At 46.6% G+C, this 18,936-nt stretch overlaps 2 protein-coding genes across 5 annotated transcripts in view; one reads left to right on the top strand and one right to left on the bottom strand.

The window, feature by feature from the left end:
• CCDC191 (coiled-coil domain containing 191) overlaps window positions 1–5,694 on the top strand; it is an 81,562-nt gene extending 75,868 nt beyond the window's left edge. For all 3 annotated transcript variants that reach the window (XM_040621258.1, XM_008708264.2, XM_040621259.1), the window contains one exon: window positions 4,766–5,694. In XM_040621258.1, the coding sequence (XP_040477192.1) occupies window positions 4,766–4,910 (145 nt within the window). In that variant the 3' untranslated portion in view covers window positions 4,911–5,694. The remainder of the gene's footprint in view (window positions 1–4,765) is intronic.
• Window positions 5,695–6,734: 1,040 nt separating this feature from the next.
• ZDHHC23 (zinc finger DHHC-type palmitoyltransferase 23) lies at window positions 6,735–18,873 on the bottom strand. Of its 2 annotated transcripts, none has more exons than XM_040621262.1 (5): window positions 18,345–18,873; window positions 17,852–18,125; window positions 15,150–15,860; window positions 13,234–13,401; window positions 6,735–11,384 (listed from the first exon to the last, which is right to left on the bottom strand). In XM_040621262.1, exons 2-5 carry the CDS (start codon window positions 18,010–18,012, stop codon window positions 11,117–11,119), a joined length of 1,308 nt encoding a protein of 435 aa, XP_040477196.1. In that variant the 5' UTR covers window positions 18,013–18,125; window positions 18,345–18,873; the 3' UTR covers window positions 6,735–11,116. The 2 variants fall into 2 exon arrangements, with proteins under 2 accessions (XP_040477196.1, XP_040477194.1); XM_040621260.1 differs by having other exon boundaries at window positions 18,639–18,873.
• Between the last annotated feature and the right edge of the window lie 63 nt (window positions 18,874–18,936).

Here is an 18,936-nt window from a genome sequence, read left to right as displayed (position 1 = left end):
AAAATTAAAGAAATTCATCACCACTAAACCAGCCTTACAAAAAATGTTAAAGGGGATTCTTTGAGTGGAAAGGAAAGACCATAAGCAGGAGTAAGAAAAGCAGGAAGCACAAAAGCAGTAAAGTTAAGTATATCTATAAAAATCGGTCAAGAGATTCACAAAATAAAAGAATATAAAATATGACACCATTGACATAAAACATGGTAGTTGAGGGGAGCAGGGAGTAAAAGTTTAGTGCCTTTATAACTTCAAACTTAAGCAACCAGCAACTTAGTATAGACTGCTACATGTAGTAGAAGATGTTACATATAAACCTAATGGTAACCACAAATCAAAAACCTGTAACAGATATGTAAAAAATAGAGAGGAATCCAAGTATATCACTAAAGAAAGCCAGCAAACCATGAGATAAGAACAAGAGAAGAAAGGAACAAAGAACTACAAAACAACCATAAAATAATGGCAGTAAGCACATACCTATCAATAATTACTTTTAATGTAACGGACATGCTCCAGTCAAAAGACAAAGGATGACAGAATGGATAACAAAGCAAGATCCATCTATATGCTGCCTGCAAGAGACTCATTTCAGACTTAAAGACACCTACAGATTGAAAGTGAGGGGATGGAGACACAGTTATCTCACAAACGAAAGTGACAAGAAAACCGGGTAGCAATACTTACGTCAGACAAAGGAGTTTAAAACAAAGACTGTAACAAGCGACAAGGAAGTCATACTTTCAGTATTGCCTCAGTACTATAGTTCTGAAGCATTTTGGAGTCAGGCCTCTTCATGGTAATGAGTCACACACCTATACCCCCAAAATGCACCTATGCACATCCCATACAGTGTTACATAAAATGTCAAGGAGTTTGTGGACCTCTTATATTGTGACTTAAATCACATTTATTACATAATACATTCACAGGTCATCTCTCAAGTCCTATTTGCCAAGCATAAAAAGGACCTAATAACGTGGTGTCTGGCTCTCATAATTCCGCAGAAATGTAACAGATTAGATGCACACCTTACATACTGTAAGTAAGTACCAAACCAGTGACTGTGACCACGTGCTGTAGGAGTTCGGAAGAAAGAAAGATAAATATTTGCAGGCAATGATGGTCCAGGAGGATTTCCTCCAAGGGGACAGAGCATTTCCATTAGGGGAAAAACAGTAGGAGACGAAACGTGGAAGTCAAAGTGGGAGGGTAGCCAGGAGAGAGATGTGAACGGAGGTAAGAGTGGGAGACGGGCGAGGCCGGAGCGGAGAGACAGCCGAGGCCGGGCGGCTCTAAGTGGAGGCCTGGATGGACGAAGGAAGAAAGCAAATGAAGCAGCTGCACTCCTTGCAGCCTTTCTGTTAACTTCCACCAATGAAAACCAACATTAGCAAACAGCAAACAGCCATCAGCCATAAAGTTAATGGGGACTGTGATGCATTCCAGGGTTTCATGAGAAGGTCAAGAAGCTAGAATAAATCCCATCTGTGCCTCGAGTTCTGAAAATACAAACTTAGCTACTCTGCATTTTTGTTTCAGCAACATAACTCTGCTTATAATTCCTTACACACACCATGCTCTTCTTGCCTCTTGCCTTTACTCAAGACATGGCCCCTTCTAGAAAAGCCTTTTGTCTGACAAAAATTCAGATAATCTCTTTCAAAAACTTGTGCTGTCCCTCACCACCAGACTGGGGAAGGAACTGGTGCTTATCTGCACCATGATGGCTCCTCACTGCCTTGAAGCGATCTGTTCACCAGGGTAAGTCCCTCTGTGGGCAGAGACTGTCCGGCTCACCTTCACATCCCCAGTGTGCAGGTAGTTGTGTTATCCTAGGAGGCCATTGCATCTCTCCCCTCTGACCGCAGACGATCCTCACTTCAACTTGTGATCCTCCAGAACCATGATTCCAGAACCTGACACTAGGGTAATCCCTTCTCAACTAAGATTCAAGAGTGGTGGTGTTCGTTGTTGGAGGTGATGTTACCAGTGGCCTTTTTAAACAATATACACAAGCACACCTCGGAGACCACTGCAATGAAGCAAATATCGTAATTAGTCGAATTTTTATTTCCCAGTACTTACAAAAGTTATGTTCATACGATACTATTAAATGTGCAGAATTATGTTTAAAAAAAAAAAGTACATACCTTAATTTAAAAATACTTTCTTCCTAAAAAGGTTAACCATCATCTGAGCTTTCAGGAGTCATAATCTTTTTGCTGGTAGAAGGTCTTGCCTTGATGGTAATGGCTGCTGACTGATTAGGATGGTGGTTGCTGAAGGTTGAGGTGGCTGCAGCAATTTCTTAAAAAGGACAACAATGAAGCTTACGGCACCAACTGACTCTTCCTTTCACAGTTTCTCTGCAGCATATGATACTGTTTGGTAGCATTTTACCCGCAGTGGAACTTCCTTTAAAATTGGAGTCGATCCTCTCATCCTCTGTTGCTGTTTTATCAACTAAGTTTATGTCATATTCTAAATTCTTTGTTGTCATTTCAACAGTCTTCACAGCATCTTCACCAGTAGATCCCATCCCAAGAAACCACTTTCTTTGCTCATCCGTAAGAAGCAGCCATTCATCCATTCAAGTTTTATCACGAGATCGCAGCAGTTCAGTCCCATCTTCAGGCTCCACTTTTAATTCTAGTTCTCCTGCTGTTTCCCCCACATCTGCACTTCCTCCACTCCAGTCTCAAACCCCACAACCCATGAGGGTTGAAATCAACTTCTTCCACACTCCTGTGAATGTTGATATTTTGACCTCTTCCCGTGAATCATGAATATTCTTAATGAATGGTGAATGGTGAATCTTTTCCAGAAGGTTTTCAATTTACTTTGCCCAGATCCATCAGAAGATTCACTATATATGAGAGGTATAGCCCTAAGAAATATATTTCTTAAATGATAAAGATTTGAAAGTCAAAATGACTCCTTGATCCATGGCCTGCAGAATGGACGTTGTGCTAGCAGGCATAAAAACATTTATTTCGTTGTCCGTCTCCATCAGAGCTCTTGGGTGACCAAGTGCATTGTCAGTGAGCAGTCACATTTTGCAAGGAATCTTTTTTTCTGAGGAACAGATCTCAACAGTGAGCTTAAGATATTCAGTAAACCATGCTGTGAATAAATGTGCTGTCATCCAGGCTTTGTTGCCCCATTTACAGAACACAGGCAGAGTGGAGTTAGCAGAATTCTTAAGGGCCCTGATTTTTGGAATGGTCAAGGAGCACTGGCTTCAACTTCAAGTCACCAGCTGCCTTAGTCCCTGACAAGAGAGTCAGCCTGTCCTTTGAAGCTTTGAAGCCAGGCACTGACTTCTCCTCTCTAAAAAAGTCCTAGAATGGCATCATCTTCCACAGTAAGACTGTTTCATCTACATTGAAAACCCATTGTTCAGTGTAGCCACCTTCACGAATGATCTTGGCTGGATCTTCTGGAGAACGTGCTGGAGCTTCTCCATCAGCATCTGCTGCTTCCCCTTCAGGCTTTTATGTTGTAGAGATGGTTATTTCCTTAAACCTCATGAGCCACCTCCGCTAGCTTCCAACTTTTCTGCAGTTTCTTCATCTCTCAGTCTTCCTAGAATTGAAGAGAGTTAGGGCCTTGCTCTGGATTCAACTTTGGCTGAAGAGAATGTCATGGATGGTTTGATCCTCTATCCAGACTATTCAGACTTTCTCCATATCGGCAATAAAGCTGTTTTGCTTTCTTAGTACTTGTGTGTTCACTGGACTAGCACTTTTAATTTCCTTCAAGAACTTTTCCTTTGCAGTCACAATTTGGCTTTTTGGCAAAAGATGCCTAGCTTTTGGCCTGTCTTGGCTTTTGACATGCCTTCCTCACTAAGCTTAATCATTTCTAGCTTTCGATTTAAAGTGAGAGACGTGTGACTCTTCCTTTCACTTGAACACACGGAAGCCAGCACAGGCTTATTAACTCACCTAATTTCAGTATCGTTGTGCCTCAGGCCTGAGGAGAGGGAGAGAGATGGACCAGCTAGTCGAGCGGTCAGAACACACACATTCATTTATCAGTTAAGTCTGCTGTCTCATTTGGGCATGGTTCGTGGTGCCCCAAACAGTTACAATGTTCACATCAAAGGTCACTGATCCCAGATCATTGTAACAAATACCATGATAACAAAAATTTTTGAAATATTGTGAGAGTTACCAAAATGCCACACAGAAACACAAAGTAAGCAGATACTGTTGGGAGAAGTGGCCCCGACAGACTTGCTCAGTGCAGGGTTGCCGCTGCAATCTTGAGTTTATAAAAAAGGCAGCATATCTGCGAAGTGCAGTACAACAAAGTACGTCTGTCCGTCTAAGTCCCTGGGCCTCGGTGCCTGTAACTGTGGTGCTGCATTTGCTTCTCCAGCGTCTGGGCCTTGAGGGCTCTGGCTGCTGGAGCCGTGGGTCCACTGGTCCTGCCTTGAGCATGACGCGGGCTGTGATCAGATCACCTCGGGGGGTGTCATGGCCTGCATCTTCAGGGGCCCCTGGGGGCTCTGCCCAAATGTCACCTCACAGAGGGCTTCCCTGACCGCCTGATGGAAAATAAAAATAACCTATCAGTCCCTCCACCCTATTTCGCCGCTTTATTTTCTTCATAGCATGTTCATCTAAATTCCAATTTTGATCTCCGTATCTTTTATATAACATTGTATTCAAAGAATTATTCTTCTACAGTTTTTAATGTACTTCAGATGGAAAGTCAACTTTTCCTTAGTGTTTAACTTTTTTTCCTTTTCTGTTTAAAGGCGGACTCTCTGGATCACACTGGAGACATGGAAGAAGTTTGTAAAATTTATGAAGGAGGAAAGAATAAAAGAAGAAAGGCGAGAGCAACTCCGTCGGAAGGTGGCTGAAATTCTCCCAGACTTCCAGAGGCTGGCGCCCCCATGACCCCAGCGTGCGGCGCCAGTGGGCACGGGCGCTGCGTGAGCGCGCGGCGTGCGGGACGGGCACCCGCACGCACGCACGCAGACACCTCTGTGGCCGGCCAGATACTTCTCGGATCAAAGGAATGATCTGGGGAATTTTCACTTCCTTCTTTGATTTCTCTTGGATTGGTAATTAGTTCACTAAAGCATTTATCACAGCAGGATCATTCAGAAACAGTGTAAAGCTCAAGTATTCAAATGCATCCTATATATTTTTAGCATCATAAACTTTAAAAGAGGACAAGTGTTTGCTTGCCCGAGTCTCTGAAGGAAAATGTATCCTTACAGTTAAACACGAGTTGTTGACAAACGTAACTGTAATAGGAATTAAAGGGAGTGCACACAGAAAAGGGGGCACCGGTGGTGGGTGACCTGGTGGAACCTTAGTGGCAGCGGCAGGCCCTTCACCCACCCCTGACCCCTGACCCAAAGCCACACATCAAATGGGACTCAACGTGGCTGCTGCAAAGGGCAGCCCCGTCTCCTCAATTCAGGGAAGCTGGCACCAAAGCTCCTTCTCTTCAGTGCATCCTGACAAGCACGAAGGGAATTCCAAAAGCTAATGACTCTCTCAGGGGCAATCCAGCAGTTCATTAAAATGTCTGTGCGTGCTCCCAACTGCAACTTCTAAATAACATCCGCCGTCTGTCTTCTAGTCCTCAGATCGGTCTGATCCACATATTGAGATGAATTCAAAGAACGATTTCATCTTTAAGGTGCGGATGACTATAAAGACTGACAGAATGCTCTCCTGTGAACTGTCTGACTTACCTGCTAGAGAAAAAATTTTTCATTACAGAATAGATGTTCGTCGTAACAAATTTAAGTAATAGACAAGTGCACCCAGTAGAACAAGAAAGTCCCTTACAGCCCTGAGGTAACTACTACTATTTGCTAGTATTCGAGTTGGTAAGATAAAATTCTGTGTGGTGTTCAATAAATTGTTACTGTCCTTACTCCCTAGAAGGGCTCTCCAGCTCCACCGCCTGCACAATGACTTACAGCCTTTTTCTGTGGAACATGTGTGAGGATTTACTCAGAAATGACATAAACACCCGAAATTGAACTTTATTCCTTCTACAGTGTCCCTGTCCCCACACCTCTTTGCCTTTAATATGATTATACAGTTGTCATCTAAAAGCTCTTTTTAAGACTAACAACCACTAATGAAAACAGGACTAAAAGTAACTCATCTTTAATCTCTTTCCACCCAAATCCCGATCTGCTTATCCCGACCTGCAGTGCAGGGCAGAGTACTGGCTACCATCAGCCCCCAGACAGCAACTACCAAGTTCATGTCCGTGCGTGCCGAGCCTGCAGATAAGGAAGGGTGAATCCCTTAAGTAAACATGCCAAGGGCCTAAAGAAATCCCATGAAGCTTAAGTTTCCTCTCTTAAGCTTCCCTTCATTTTTACTTCACCTCAAGCATCAATTAGCCACTGAGTCTTTAGCAGCCCATATTCTGACTAGGGCTTTTTACCTACTGATGGAACTTCCTAAAGACCCACAGGAAAATCCCTTAGTAAATACCCTGTAGTTCTTGCTGGGCTGTCCTAAAGACATGGCTAGAAATACTGCTAACAAAATGCCCAAATAAGCAGTATCCCTGGCCTATGAAACCAGACTAAGTAACGCCCAGGAAACGGAGTGTTTAGGGCCAGGGGTAACAGGTCCGCAGGACGGGGACACCTCGGTAGCCAGGGGAGCAGCCCAGCACTAACACAGACTTCTCTTAAAGCAAAAGAGTTGAGGAGACACACTAATAAACACCAACTATTTCCCTTAAAGAAAGCACTTTATTTTCCATTTAAGCAACTTGGTCACAGTACATTATTTTACATAAATGGCACTAATTTTTTAAATCTCCATTTAAAAGGCCTTGTATCGGAGTCTGAGGTGATAAGAGGATATGAATACAAGTATAAAAACAGTGCAAAACATCTAGCCCGCAGCCTGCAGAGTTGGCGTCAGGAACCCCTTAATGTTGCCGGGCCAGTTGCATTAAATATCGAACATTAAATATTCCTGGGTTTCCTTTAGCCTAACATCAGACCCAGAAATGTAACCAAATGAAAAGTTTCAAAAGCCCTAACAATGCAAATCATCAAATCACCCAGACCACAGGATCAGAGCAGGCCGAGCTTGCAAGTTCTAGAACATGGCATCGTCAGTGGTGCCATGGAAAGAAATACAGGATGGTTGTTGCATCGGTAACTAGAATCGACTGGCTCTGGTTTTAAAGCTTTGCCTTTGAAGTATGAATTTTCTAGAAGTGAAGGTGCCACCGGAAGGCTAGAGTAGCAGTAAGTTGGAAGCCCAACTCAGAAACAGCTGGAAATAGCCGCAACCTCTAAGAGACTTGTATCCATGAACCAGTCAGTCTTTGGCTGTTGCTGGTACCTCAGTGAAGCCCTTGGTGCCAACTCGAGTGGGCTAACAGTCCATTAGCAACAAGATTACATTTAGCTGAGCTTGCAAAAAGTTTCCGTTAATCACAGCAAACACCCACAAGAACACAGGGAATTCTATTCAGCACTAAGTTAAGCACTGCTCTCCTTCCCCTGCATCACCTTGGCAGTGTTTAATATAAGATGGCGTACTTGCCACGCGGCTGAAGAGAAAACCAGATTCCAAACAGGTGCCTCAAGCAAAAGTCTCTATCCTCCCTTGCTTGTCTGAGGAAATTCTCTTTTTTCAAATGCAGGGTACCTAAATATGGCTAAAAGGAAGTCATATAAACCTACTTACTTCATTTAAAGAGACCCTTAAATTTCACAAAACACTGTTAAACAGCCTGGTTAAAACTGTGCTTCTAGGTGTCATATTTTTGCTTATGTTAGTTGAGTTTCGGAATAGAAAGCTAATGTCCTACCCAAAGGAAATATAGTCTATGAAGCAGATGGTCAGTGTTCTAGAGAACCTTACTGGCATTGTGTTTTCTGGCAGTGGAAGATTCTAGTATAGAAAATTTTTTCTTACTAAAAATACGAGAAGTACCAAGGACTATTGCATAAGAGAAAGTTGGTAGCAGTCCTTCTGCTGGGCAGGTGGTACAGTGGAGGACAACAATCACTTCATTCACCAAAGGACAGCACTGCTTGAATGGCAAAGATTTCCAGGATCCTAAGCAGACACAGAGGTGGCTGAGGTGAGATGACCAGCAGTGTCCCTAAAACTCACTTAAGGCTCGTAAATGGTCAGTTCATTTCAGGTGGGCCCAGCTATAACCACAAAGTACTCTTTGGGTATCATAAAAAACATTTTCAATACTGAAGGACTTTTCTCCTTTCAGGCAATCCTGATTCTTAACTATTTTTCCCTTAAATCCTGCAAATGGACCCATTTTTCTTCCCCAGGAACAGTACATGACCACAGTGTAAGCGGTCAGAACACGGTAGATGGTTTGCTAAAGAGCCGTACCAATATGTTTATTAGCAGGCTGAGGACGGGGCGGGGGCGGGGTGGAGAAAAGGGAATTATGCTGGGGACGGGGCGGGCTTGCCTCTATGGCCAATAAATTGCTGGTTTGTACGTTTGCAGAGCAATTCCCCCCATGGCCACACGGCCACCACCACCGCAGGTTTCTCTGGGACTCGTTCGTTCACAGAGGCCTTGTCCTTTAAAAGGACAAAATCCCTCAAATAGTTCCAGGTCATAAAAAGGTGTAAGAATCTACAAGTGTAGACTTAGGGTGTCCCGGGGCCTACAGAAACCCGGCTCACAAAGAGCCCCTTGTTTGCTGCTCCTTTTGGTGCAAATACTTCAGTAGGCTTTTACCCCCATAAAACCACGGAACTTCTCAGACGTTTGAGCTTTCTTCTGTAAAATGCCAATCATGATGTCAAGGAACTTAAAACAAGCACCTTCATTCCATCCAGCCAGAATAGTATACAAGGAGTCCTTACACAGGTGAGGGAACCTGAGAGGCCCCATGGAGATAAACCACTAGGGGTGTGCTGTTAGAGAAATGGCAGCTGTTCCTAATTCTCCCACATGACTGCAGTCTCTTGGGCGCTACTCATCTTTATCATGTCATATTTTGATGGTTGTTAAAGATTTGGCAAGAGGCCAAAACTGCCAACGATACTACTGTTTCTATGAATTCTATCAACTGTTAGACAATCAGAGTTGGCTATACATCTGGCATTTAAGAGACCACAACTAGAGAGTTCTGGCCACATGTGCTGTCCTGGGACGCCTCTCTCTCATCGCAAACCTAGCAGAAAGGAGTTAGTTCTATCAGATCCAACGTAAATTCCAAATGAATGTCTGACTCCGGGCCAGAGCAAGGGCATCACTGTAGAAACCACAGACTGCTAACATCCCCAGACTTGCTGTTTGGCTCAACCCAGTGGAATACGGAGCCTCTCACTGGTTAAACAATCCATCTCTGGGGAGAGCAGAGACACGCCTGTATAAATGTGGTGACTGTCTTAAGGACAGCTTTGTGTCATGGCAGGACCAGGGATGGTGCGAGCCGCAGAGGAGAGAGTCGCAGGAAGAAGCAGTATTTCCTCTCAACATTTATAAACTTCTTACAACAGCAGCATGCACAGAAAGACTGAAAAAGCTGGCAATATTTCCCCGATATTAAGCTATAAACCAAAGCAAACTTAAGGACTCATGAATTTTCTTTGGGACTGCAAAATAAGTACATGTATAAAACCAAATATTTAAGAGGGTATTTTCCCCATCCGAAATTGCCTCATCCTATCTCTATGGCAGAACAGACCCGTTCTCTATATTTAATCTTTTGTACATTTTCAGTTTTAAGATATGATAAAAAAGATAACTTATGATTTTAGGAAGAGCTAAAGAAGAACCATAATCCACTAATTAGTGGAAACCATATATACCCTGTTTTTTCTCTCCCAGTGAGATATTTTGTCTAGGGGAAAGGTGATGAGAAGTAATGTGCAAGTAGGAAGATGTCCATCAGCTCCTCAGACTTCCTGCCGGAGAATGTAAATGCCAGAAAACTGGTTTTTGCAACCGAGTGCTGTAACTGACAGTGTTTGCATTATTTACAGGGGGGAAAATCAAGCCCTTGATATTGACCAGCCACCCTACCCAGGAAAAAGTAACTGCTCCCCCACAGCCACCCTACCCAGGAAAAAGTAACTGCTCCCCCACAGCCACCCTACCCAGGAAAAAGTAAGTGCTCCCCCACAGCCACCCTACCCAGGAAAAAGTAAACTGTTCCCCCTCAGGAGTAAACTATTCTCCTCTTCCAGCTCATCGTAAGCGTGCTAGCACCTTCCCAGGTGAAACATGGAGAAGAAAAAACAGTAATGCCTATTGGAGTTTGGAGTTAGAGTAAATCCAAACAATAAATACAGAAGAAATGAGATAAATATAAGGACTCATCACCTAAACTCAGGACCACTGTATATTATACTACCGATAACTATAATTGTTAGCGACTGTCCCTTCAGGGTCAGATGACAGCGTGAATCCATCCGATCATCTTCTGTTTGAGTAGCTAATGTCTAATACTTCAGAAAGAGAAATTACCATATCTGTACAATGTGGTATTTCAGGATCTTTCTTTCATTCTGAAATGCTGAAAATGGATTACTCTGATAGTTTTGGCTTCAGTGTTCTGACCTACAAACATTTTTCTCGGTCTTTGAGTTTTCCTAATAATACTTCATCCCTCTTGGGTGCTTCAGTCATTTTCCAGTGCTTTCCGCACGCCGCGTGCCTCGCATGACCCTCACGACCGTGAGGCAGCCAGGGCAGGCGGCGCTACCCCGCTTTAGGGATGAACCTGAGACTCGGGAAAGTGACTCACGAAGGGTCACATGGCTATCGGGAACTGAAGAGGGACTGGCAGCGATCCTGATCCAAACTCCTTCTCCCCCGCTAAGGGGAGGGAATGGCTTCTATCAGTCTGTGCATTAGCAACCCGCATCCTCTTCCACTCCTGGTGACTGAGTTAGTGAACAAGGTGACTGGAAAAGAATGGCTCTGTTTTTACCGCTTCGGTATAAAAATCTCTTACGGTGAAGTCAGAAAAATTCATTTCTTCCCAGTCCTGTGTCTAAACCTGAGCATGGCCCTAGATAGCCTTTAAGAAACTGGGGATAAAAATGACCACCCTGCACGGACGCCGACGGGTACAAGGGCGGGGGGAGCGCCCCTCGCAGAGCCACACGGAAGGCACTTCAGACAATGTCCTCGGCGGGGTGGGGGCAGGGGCGGGTGCCCAGGGTGGAGAACTGGTGCCAGTTCCGCAGGAAGCCCCGGTTGTACTGGCCCGTGTCCACGATGAGCCCGCAGAGGAGCCGGCGCCCCGTCTTCCGACGCAGGGCCTGCTGGGCTTCCCGCTCGGTGACGTTGTAGCTGATGTTGATCAGCTGGATGAGGAAGATGTACGCCATGCCCGCCGTGACGATCACGGAGTACCACACGCAGGTGAAGGACAGGGCGGAGCTGGGGGGACAAAGGGCGGGTCAGCACCGCGATCGCTTCCGTCCCAAAGCCGGCACCATCCTAACGTCCCACACAGGCTCATTACCGAGGATCTGGTGCCTCCCCAGCTACCCCACCTGGAGATACTTTTCTACCCTCACACCTGGGACTATCCGCGTGTCCTGTGGGTCGCGGTCCCTCCTGCCGCCTCTTCCCCTGGTATGCTGTGTGAGAACAGCAGGGGCATTTCTGCAGTTTGTGTCCCCCACGCAACCAACACAGTGCCTGACGTAACAGCATTCAAAATCCATCAAATGAATGAACAATTCCTACATTGTTCTTAACTGCGGGAGAACGAAGGCACCGGGCCATTGCTACACACGTCCTCGAGGACGCTGTGCGGGGGAACGCAGGAACGGTGCTAACGCTATCCGTCTCCACTCTTTTCGGTACAACGTGGGCGAACACGAGGGAGACGACGACTCCCAGCACCGCGAGTCCTTTACTTGTGTGGGAGCGTCACATCTCAGGTCCAGCTTCTTCAGCCAAACAGAATCACACAGGACAGGAAAGGTCCTTTCAGCTCCTTACTAAGACAGGAGAGGCTGCTGATTAATGTCTGCCAAATGATTATTTTTGCAAACATTTGCAAACGAAGAGCTGGACGTGAACCCGTCCCAAATCTTCATTTGTTAAGCTGAAGGGGACTCGGAGATGATTACCTCACCATAAAGATGAGGAACACCAGGGCTCAACAGGGTGACGCGAAGCACCCGTACAGAGGGTGGGTACCAGTGGCGGACTGTGTTCCTCATTCCACGTCGGCGGCCCCCAGAAAGTCCGCAAAACTCGTGCTTAGTGACATACAGACAAGCTCTGCTGCAGGACGTTTATCATGCACAGTGTGACTGCAGAATTTCACAACCTACTGACACTCTCACTATAGAAAGAAAAGGAACTTACCCTGAGGAGGAGAACCGATCTGTTCTAATAAGCCCACAAATACCTACATCTATAATGGCAATGGGAGATCTGTCGACAGACTAATAAACAAATATCTTCACAGGGGTGCTAGGTGGGTAAAGCATGGATTGTTCTGAGAGCGAAGAGTGAGAAGAAAGAAAAGGACTCTGGGGGCAGCGCTGTCCTAGCTCAGATGGGGGCAGGGGACCAGAGATACCACACAGCATCCGCATCAGAGGAAAACGAGGAGGAGGGCACAAAGAACACAGCCAGGGGCCCGCAGCGACCTGGGCAGGGGCTGGCTGGGGCCAAAGCTGCAAAACCCCAGCTTCTGACAAGGCATGGAGATCTTCACAACATATAAATGTGCCCCAACCTAACACAGGAAATTTTGACCTACATACCACAGTAATCAGGAGTGGTGATTTTTTGAAAAGTAGAACAGGAAAAACCAATGGAGGTTAAAAAGTAAAGAAACGTTACGGAAACTGTGAGTGGTCCACAAAAGGGCCAGAGCAATAAATCAAGACAGGGCTAAAGAGCACAAGAAAGCCACGATCGAGTGAGGACTGGCCGCGATAATTTACGACAAAACAGACCACACACAGCTCCTGGGCCCGCTCGTTTACAGCCGTGGGTTCACCATCGCTACCGCGGCGTGCAAGTGGTCATGTGACTCTGGAAGGCCCTGACCGAGCCTGGTCCTATCTGCAGGGTACTAGTTCCTCACTCTGTAAGGATCAAGGGTCCTTTTGACATCACCCTAGAAAAATGTACAATTTTGTTAGCCATGTCCTATGTTTTGGTTGAAAACTCCTAACCCAGCAGCAAATCACAGCCCCTTACATTAACAGCAATGCCCATTCCCTCGTCTCTGGGCCTCAATGCTCTGGCAGTCCCATCTCACCTGTAATCTGCATAAACTCCAGGACAATAGAAGAGAGCTGTGAAGACACTTCTATCTCTACAAATGGTGTCCAAGGTCAGTGTTATCCCGTACACCGAGGTGAGCAAGAAGATCGAAAGGGCAAGTATAAATGCTTGATGATTTGATTCTCCAACACAGCTATTTATCCTCAAAACAGCAGAGAGGGAAGAAAAAGCAAACATTTTTTAAAGTTCTTGATACAGATGGAAGCTAAATTTATCATGGTGATCATTGCATAATGAATATAAATGTCGAACGACCATGCTGCGCACCCGAACGTAACATAACGTTGTAGATCCGCTATAGTTCGATAAAAGGAAAAAAATTCTCCATGTAACTCACACAACGCACAAGAAAGTTTCAAAAACAGGGGTAATGTGAATTTCGGTAATTAAAAAGTAAGTTCTCTTATTTTTCAACTCTAGGGAATTAAAAACTTGCCCACGGAGAGGTGTAGTCTTATATTCTCTGCTCTTTTCAAAGTGAAATCATATCATTAGGACAAAACTAAGTAAAAAGCAGAACCTGGCTAACAAATCTTTCTAAATCGTAATGAGTCTATTACGGTTAATATGAAGAGGGTTAATATTGTACCCACCATGATAAGGAAAGGGTGCTATTAGTTAGGAAAACTTAAAAAACCAGAAGTATTACACACTATGGGAAAATATATATTAAATACATATATTAACACAAAGATCCCAAGAGGTTAGAAATGTGGTGTGGGGTGGAGAACAGCTCGATAACATGCAGACTACTTGTCAGAGAGAAAGAGTTCTGTCTTGTGGCCATTTGTCGGGCAGAGTGTACGGGCGTCCTTCTGGCCCACTGCACACCAGGAGGCCCCAGTGGGCCGAGATCTTTTATGCGGAGCTGTCAGGCCCTCTGCAAACCAGCACTTGTAAATGGGCCACCACCACCCCCCCCCCACACACACACACACACACACTCATGAATACAGGATGAAGACTCAGAAGTTAAAATCTAAAAGTGAAAAGACCCGTTTATTCCTAAAGAAAGCCCCAGAAAAGAACTGTCCCTGTGCTTGAGCCCCCACCTGAGGTCCACTCCAAGGCCCTCCTGGCCTTCCTGCACCCTTTCCGGCCCCTACGTCCCCTTCCACGGGGGGAGGAGGGTATGCTACCTGACCAGAATCCTAGCCATAAGCAGCATACCTCACTCACCCTGAGCGAGCACCAGGAGAGCTAAGAGCTAGAGAGTAGCAAGCATGCTACGTACAGCATCACATCGCAATAAACTCTACCCCGTCTTAGGTGTACTCAGTGAAGCAGCAATATTATCTTTCAAAGTCGCACTTCATATCGCCGGGGACTTACGTGTCCTCATTAGGCACTGGCCAGCTGGCAGGCACCAAAAAAGCCCACTGCTCCGCAAATAGCAAATAACAAAATAGGGAGTTACCTGGCAGGGCCTTACCTCAAAATTGCAGACTAGTTATGTCATCAGAATGATGAAGGACGTATGGTGAAGGGACAAAGTCACCTACAAATATGGGAACACTTTCTTGAACTCCGTGTTCAAAAGGCATGGCACAAGGAACTAGGATTCTGATCCACTCTTTTTTAAAAAATACCACTCAACTGCAAGGACTTCTGTTTTGCGAAGGAGAAAGTAACTGAGGGGCGGCTCGGAAGAGAACAGCAAAATAGCAACAACGACAACAACGAAGCCCTTCAGGAAATGACTGAAGGACCTACATCTGCGAAACTGGGGAAACGGGTGACTAAGTGGGAACCTCATACCAGCCCACAAATAACTGCAAGGTGTAAAGCTGGGAAGGAGTGAAATTTTAGGATGGCACAAAGGAAGATCAAACACGGCCAGGGTCGTATGTGACTTTACACTTTGCAAGCCTCCAAATTTTTCCAACATACCAGACACAGTGATGATCCATTCTCCTCACACAGATGCCGCATATCTGGCAATGCCATGCCCGGGCCGGTCGCACTAGCTGGCACTTGGCACACCAGTCCTCCTTCACCTTGGCGGGGCTTCCGGCCAACACCCTGCAAGAGCCCCTAAGATCATCCTTCGGCGTGCGGTTGCTGAGACTGCCCGACGACTCCGCACTAGGGAGCCCTCTGGTCTTCTCCTGCCCGTCTCTGCTCAGGCATTCGGTCTGGCTGCTGCTGAGAGATCTGGCATTGCTTGCTGGATTTCTGAGGTAGCCTGGATTCTTCTTGGCTCTGTACAAGGCTAAGAGTATCAGAAATAACCCGCAGGTAAGAAGGGCCAGCTGAGTGGGCCCCACACGCCCTTTGGGGACCACTTCCTGCAGGAACACATAGTACATGTAGCCCAGAGAGAACAGTCCGAGGCTCAGGAAAAACAGAGTCTGTTCTTTCCTTCTGTGAGTGAGGTAGTAGTACCACAGAGCCAGCCCAGGGAGGGAGGTCAAAACCACCGCCCCCAGCAGGAAATGCCAGGAAGCCACGCGGAGGAAGACGGGCAGCAGGACGAGTGGGGGGATGATGCTAATGTTAACTTTTTTGGCTCCCCTAAGCCAAGGAATTCGGAGGCGATCAGAAATAGTATCCATGATTCTTTCGCAAGTCTCTGGCTGCACGGATTTACATGTAATCCATCTATTCAGAAGAGCACAAAGAGAAGGCACTTCACATGGGTTTGCTAAATTCAAAACCACGGAACACTGTAGGCCAAACAGCACGATAAACGACAAAAGAGGCCAAAGGCCAAGTACTCTATCTCCATACTCCTAAACCCGAGCTCTTCGGATCACATATCATTTACTTGATACGAAAAAGAAGATAATGTTTAGAAATGTAACAGTTAACACTACTTCTCCCGAAGCAAACACATAGGAATACAGACACACTCTGTGCAAGTACTGTTCAGACTTGGATGAGCATAGAGACTTAAGATCCTCAAAAAAATTCATAATCTTGTTGTGAAGACAACATGGGAACTCCAGAAGGATCACAGAAGAGACAAAGCAGCAAAATTGCCCGATGAACTATTGTGGCCAAACACTGTAAGGCGTGCTCAGAGGACAGTGGACACTGCTGGGTGGAGTCACGAGAGGGATCTCTGTGAAAAAGGTGGGTTCTGGGCCCCACCTCGACGGCGGGCGTTCCAGTGGAGCGGCACCTGTGCAGCACAAACCTGTCCTGAGCCCAGGGAGTCACCAGTCTAGCAGGGCCAGGGAGTTTCATGAGAAAAAGTGGAGAGCAAACTAGTTAAGAGCACAATGACTGAGCTTCGTGGACACACAGTATTTGTTGACATGTTTGCACACTTAGGCTAGCAAGACAAGGAACGATAACTCTTGATTGCAGACAAACAATTTAGAAGAGTAAGGTGACAACTTGGACGAGAAGGGAGGTAAGTACATGAGAGTCATACAGAACAGCAGGACAGAGGGAAAAATGGAAGCCTGTCTCCAGAGAGGGGTACAGCGGGAGGAGGCAAGAGAGCTCAGGGACGGCCCAGGTCTCAAGGGCTAGAAGAGGTAAAGAGTTAGAAGGTTAATGGAAGAGCTGTGGTCTCGAGTGATGGAGGTTATGGAAACAGCATCATTTTTCCATTCATTAAAGCAGAGTGCTCCATTTTCTCCATATGGATTTTAGACTAAGTCTGTTTAAAAATACCTGTAAAAAAGACTAAGACACTATCAAGGAAGAATTACAAAAGGACTATAGGGTCTTCAGGACTCTGGTAGTAAACTACAGAGGTCCCAAGATGCTTTTCATGTCTAGATGAATGCACTGAGCTTTAAGTCAGCAACGTGCCATGACAGTGAATTTTTTTAACCAGAAGTAATTATTAATAGGAAAAGCAAGTTTCCAACATCCTTACTGTCCTCCCACATTGTGCTTTCCATATGGCAAAAATTTTTAGGTATGTGATTATTTAGAAAATGGATTAAAACCTCATTATCACTATTTGGTACAGATTTTTCCTCTGATGTTAAAAATCATCTTTTTGGATAGTAACTTTCAACGCTTGGGATAACGGTGAAAATAAAAGCCAAATACGATGATTATCAGTCAAGACAATGTTGCTGCCCATGCTGAAAACAGCCAGTCCAGCGCAGGGACATGCATGCTGGCTGGATTTCCTCCCCAGGGACAAGGGGTGAGACCAGTGCCAACAGCAGGAACATCATCTTCCAACCCTCAAGACCCTTTGTGGCCAGGTGCAGTCCAACCTCAAGTAGTTGATCTCCAGAGGCTGAGAACACTGAGAGTGTAGGAGCTTCCTGGTACCAATGTGTTCATTTTAAATGTCCAGATTTTGCTGCTCTACACTTTATTTTTTATACATTTAACTTGCCACTATCCCTTTCTTTGCCTGTTCTCTCCATCATCTCCTCCCTTGAAGTGAAAAATAGTAATGTCCTACTAAACTGAGCGGAATAGACAGCCGCACAGTTGTGCACTACTAATTCACCTTCATAAAATCCCCACACCTGGCATAGAAGACAGCTCTCAATTTCAGATTCTTGGAAATAGTATCAGGAGCAAATTCTAGCGTTCTGGATGGCTAAACTTAAAGTAAGCATGGCAGTTCTTAAAAGAGCCAGTGGGGTGAGCTTCAAGAAATGCTCTGCCCTTACCTATCACACCCTTCATCGAGATCCTGGCAATCACACAAGCAAGCAGCCACGTGGTTCTTTTCCCCATTTCGATCGATGTACTCGCAGCAGCACAGGGGCTCCAATTCAGGTTCTTCTGCTTTGTTTTTCTTCCCTGGCTTCATACTGCCCTTCTGTGCCATGATTTCCACCTGTCACCACGAGCTGTAAGAAGTCCTCAGTGGGTAAAGGTGAAAAGAACACGACTCACATCTTGTAAACACATCCACGCCTCTCTCTGATTATCCAGCAACGCCTGAGAAATCAAATAGGAGAAGAAAGAGGGGGAGGGGGAGTCTCATTTTCATCAGGCTTTTCTTGCTCCGCTCGGCCAGACAGGGAGCTCTACGGGCCCCCAGCCGCCTTCACCGCCCCTTCCCACCAAGGCTGGCGCCGTCTGGGTACCAGTGGTTCCCATGGTGACAGCCGACCACACGGCCCCGAACAGCCCCGGGGCGCGGGCGGCTGCGCTCACCTGCAGGTGCAGCATGGGGAGGGCCGAGCGGTCCCCGCCCAAAGCCCGGGGACAGGTGGAAACTCGCCCTCTAGGCTGCGGGCGGAGAAAAGCGCGTGCTGCCGGGGCTGGCGCATGCACCCGGCTCCGGGGAGGCCACCAGACGCCGGTGCAGCGCTCGGGGTCGCCGTCCAGCCACGTTGCTCCGGCTCAGCACAGGACGCACCTCTCCCGCCCCCGCCGACCGTGAGGACGTGGGCGGACCGCGAGCGCCGCCCCGCCCCGCCCAAAGAATGACCTTGGAAGGGAAGTTACCTGCGCTCCGGGGCCGAGGTGCGGCGGCAACGAAGAGGCCCCGGTGGAAGGGAGAAGGGTCAATTCCTCCCGAGGCGCGGACGCGTCTTCCGAGCTCTGCTCCGCTGGGCTCTCAGTGTGACGGCTGGAGTCCCGGAGATCCCGGCTCCGCTCCGCCGCGCCTTCGCCGCCGCCCACCTGTGAGCACAGGCGGCCGCGGCTCGGGCAGCGCGCCCGCCTCCCCGCCGCCCTCCTGCCCGCCGGCTCGGCGCGGCAAGTCCGCGCGCTCTTCCGGGTGGCCCGCCCCCGGCGCCGGGGA

Source organism: Ursus maritimus, unplaced genomic scaffold (genome assembly GCF_017311325.1).
Source record: "Ursus maritimus isolate PB19 unplaced genomic scaffold, ASM1731132v1 scaffold_4, whole genome shotgun sequence".
Taxonomy (NCBI): Eukaryota; Metazoa; Chordata; class Mammalia; order Carnivora; family Ursidae; genus Ursus; species Ursus maritimus.
This window is presented reverse-complemented; position numbering and strand designations above follow the sequence as displayed.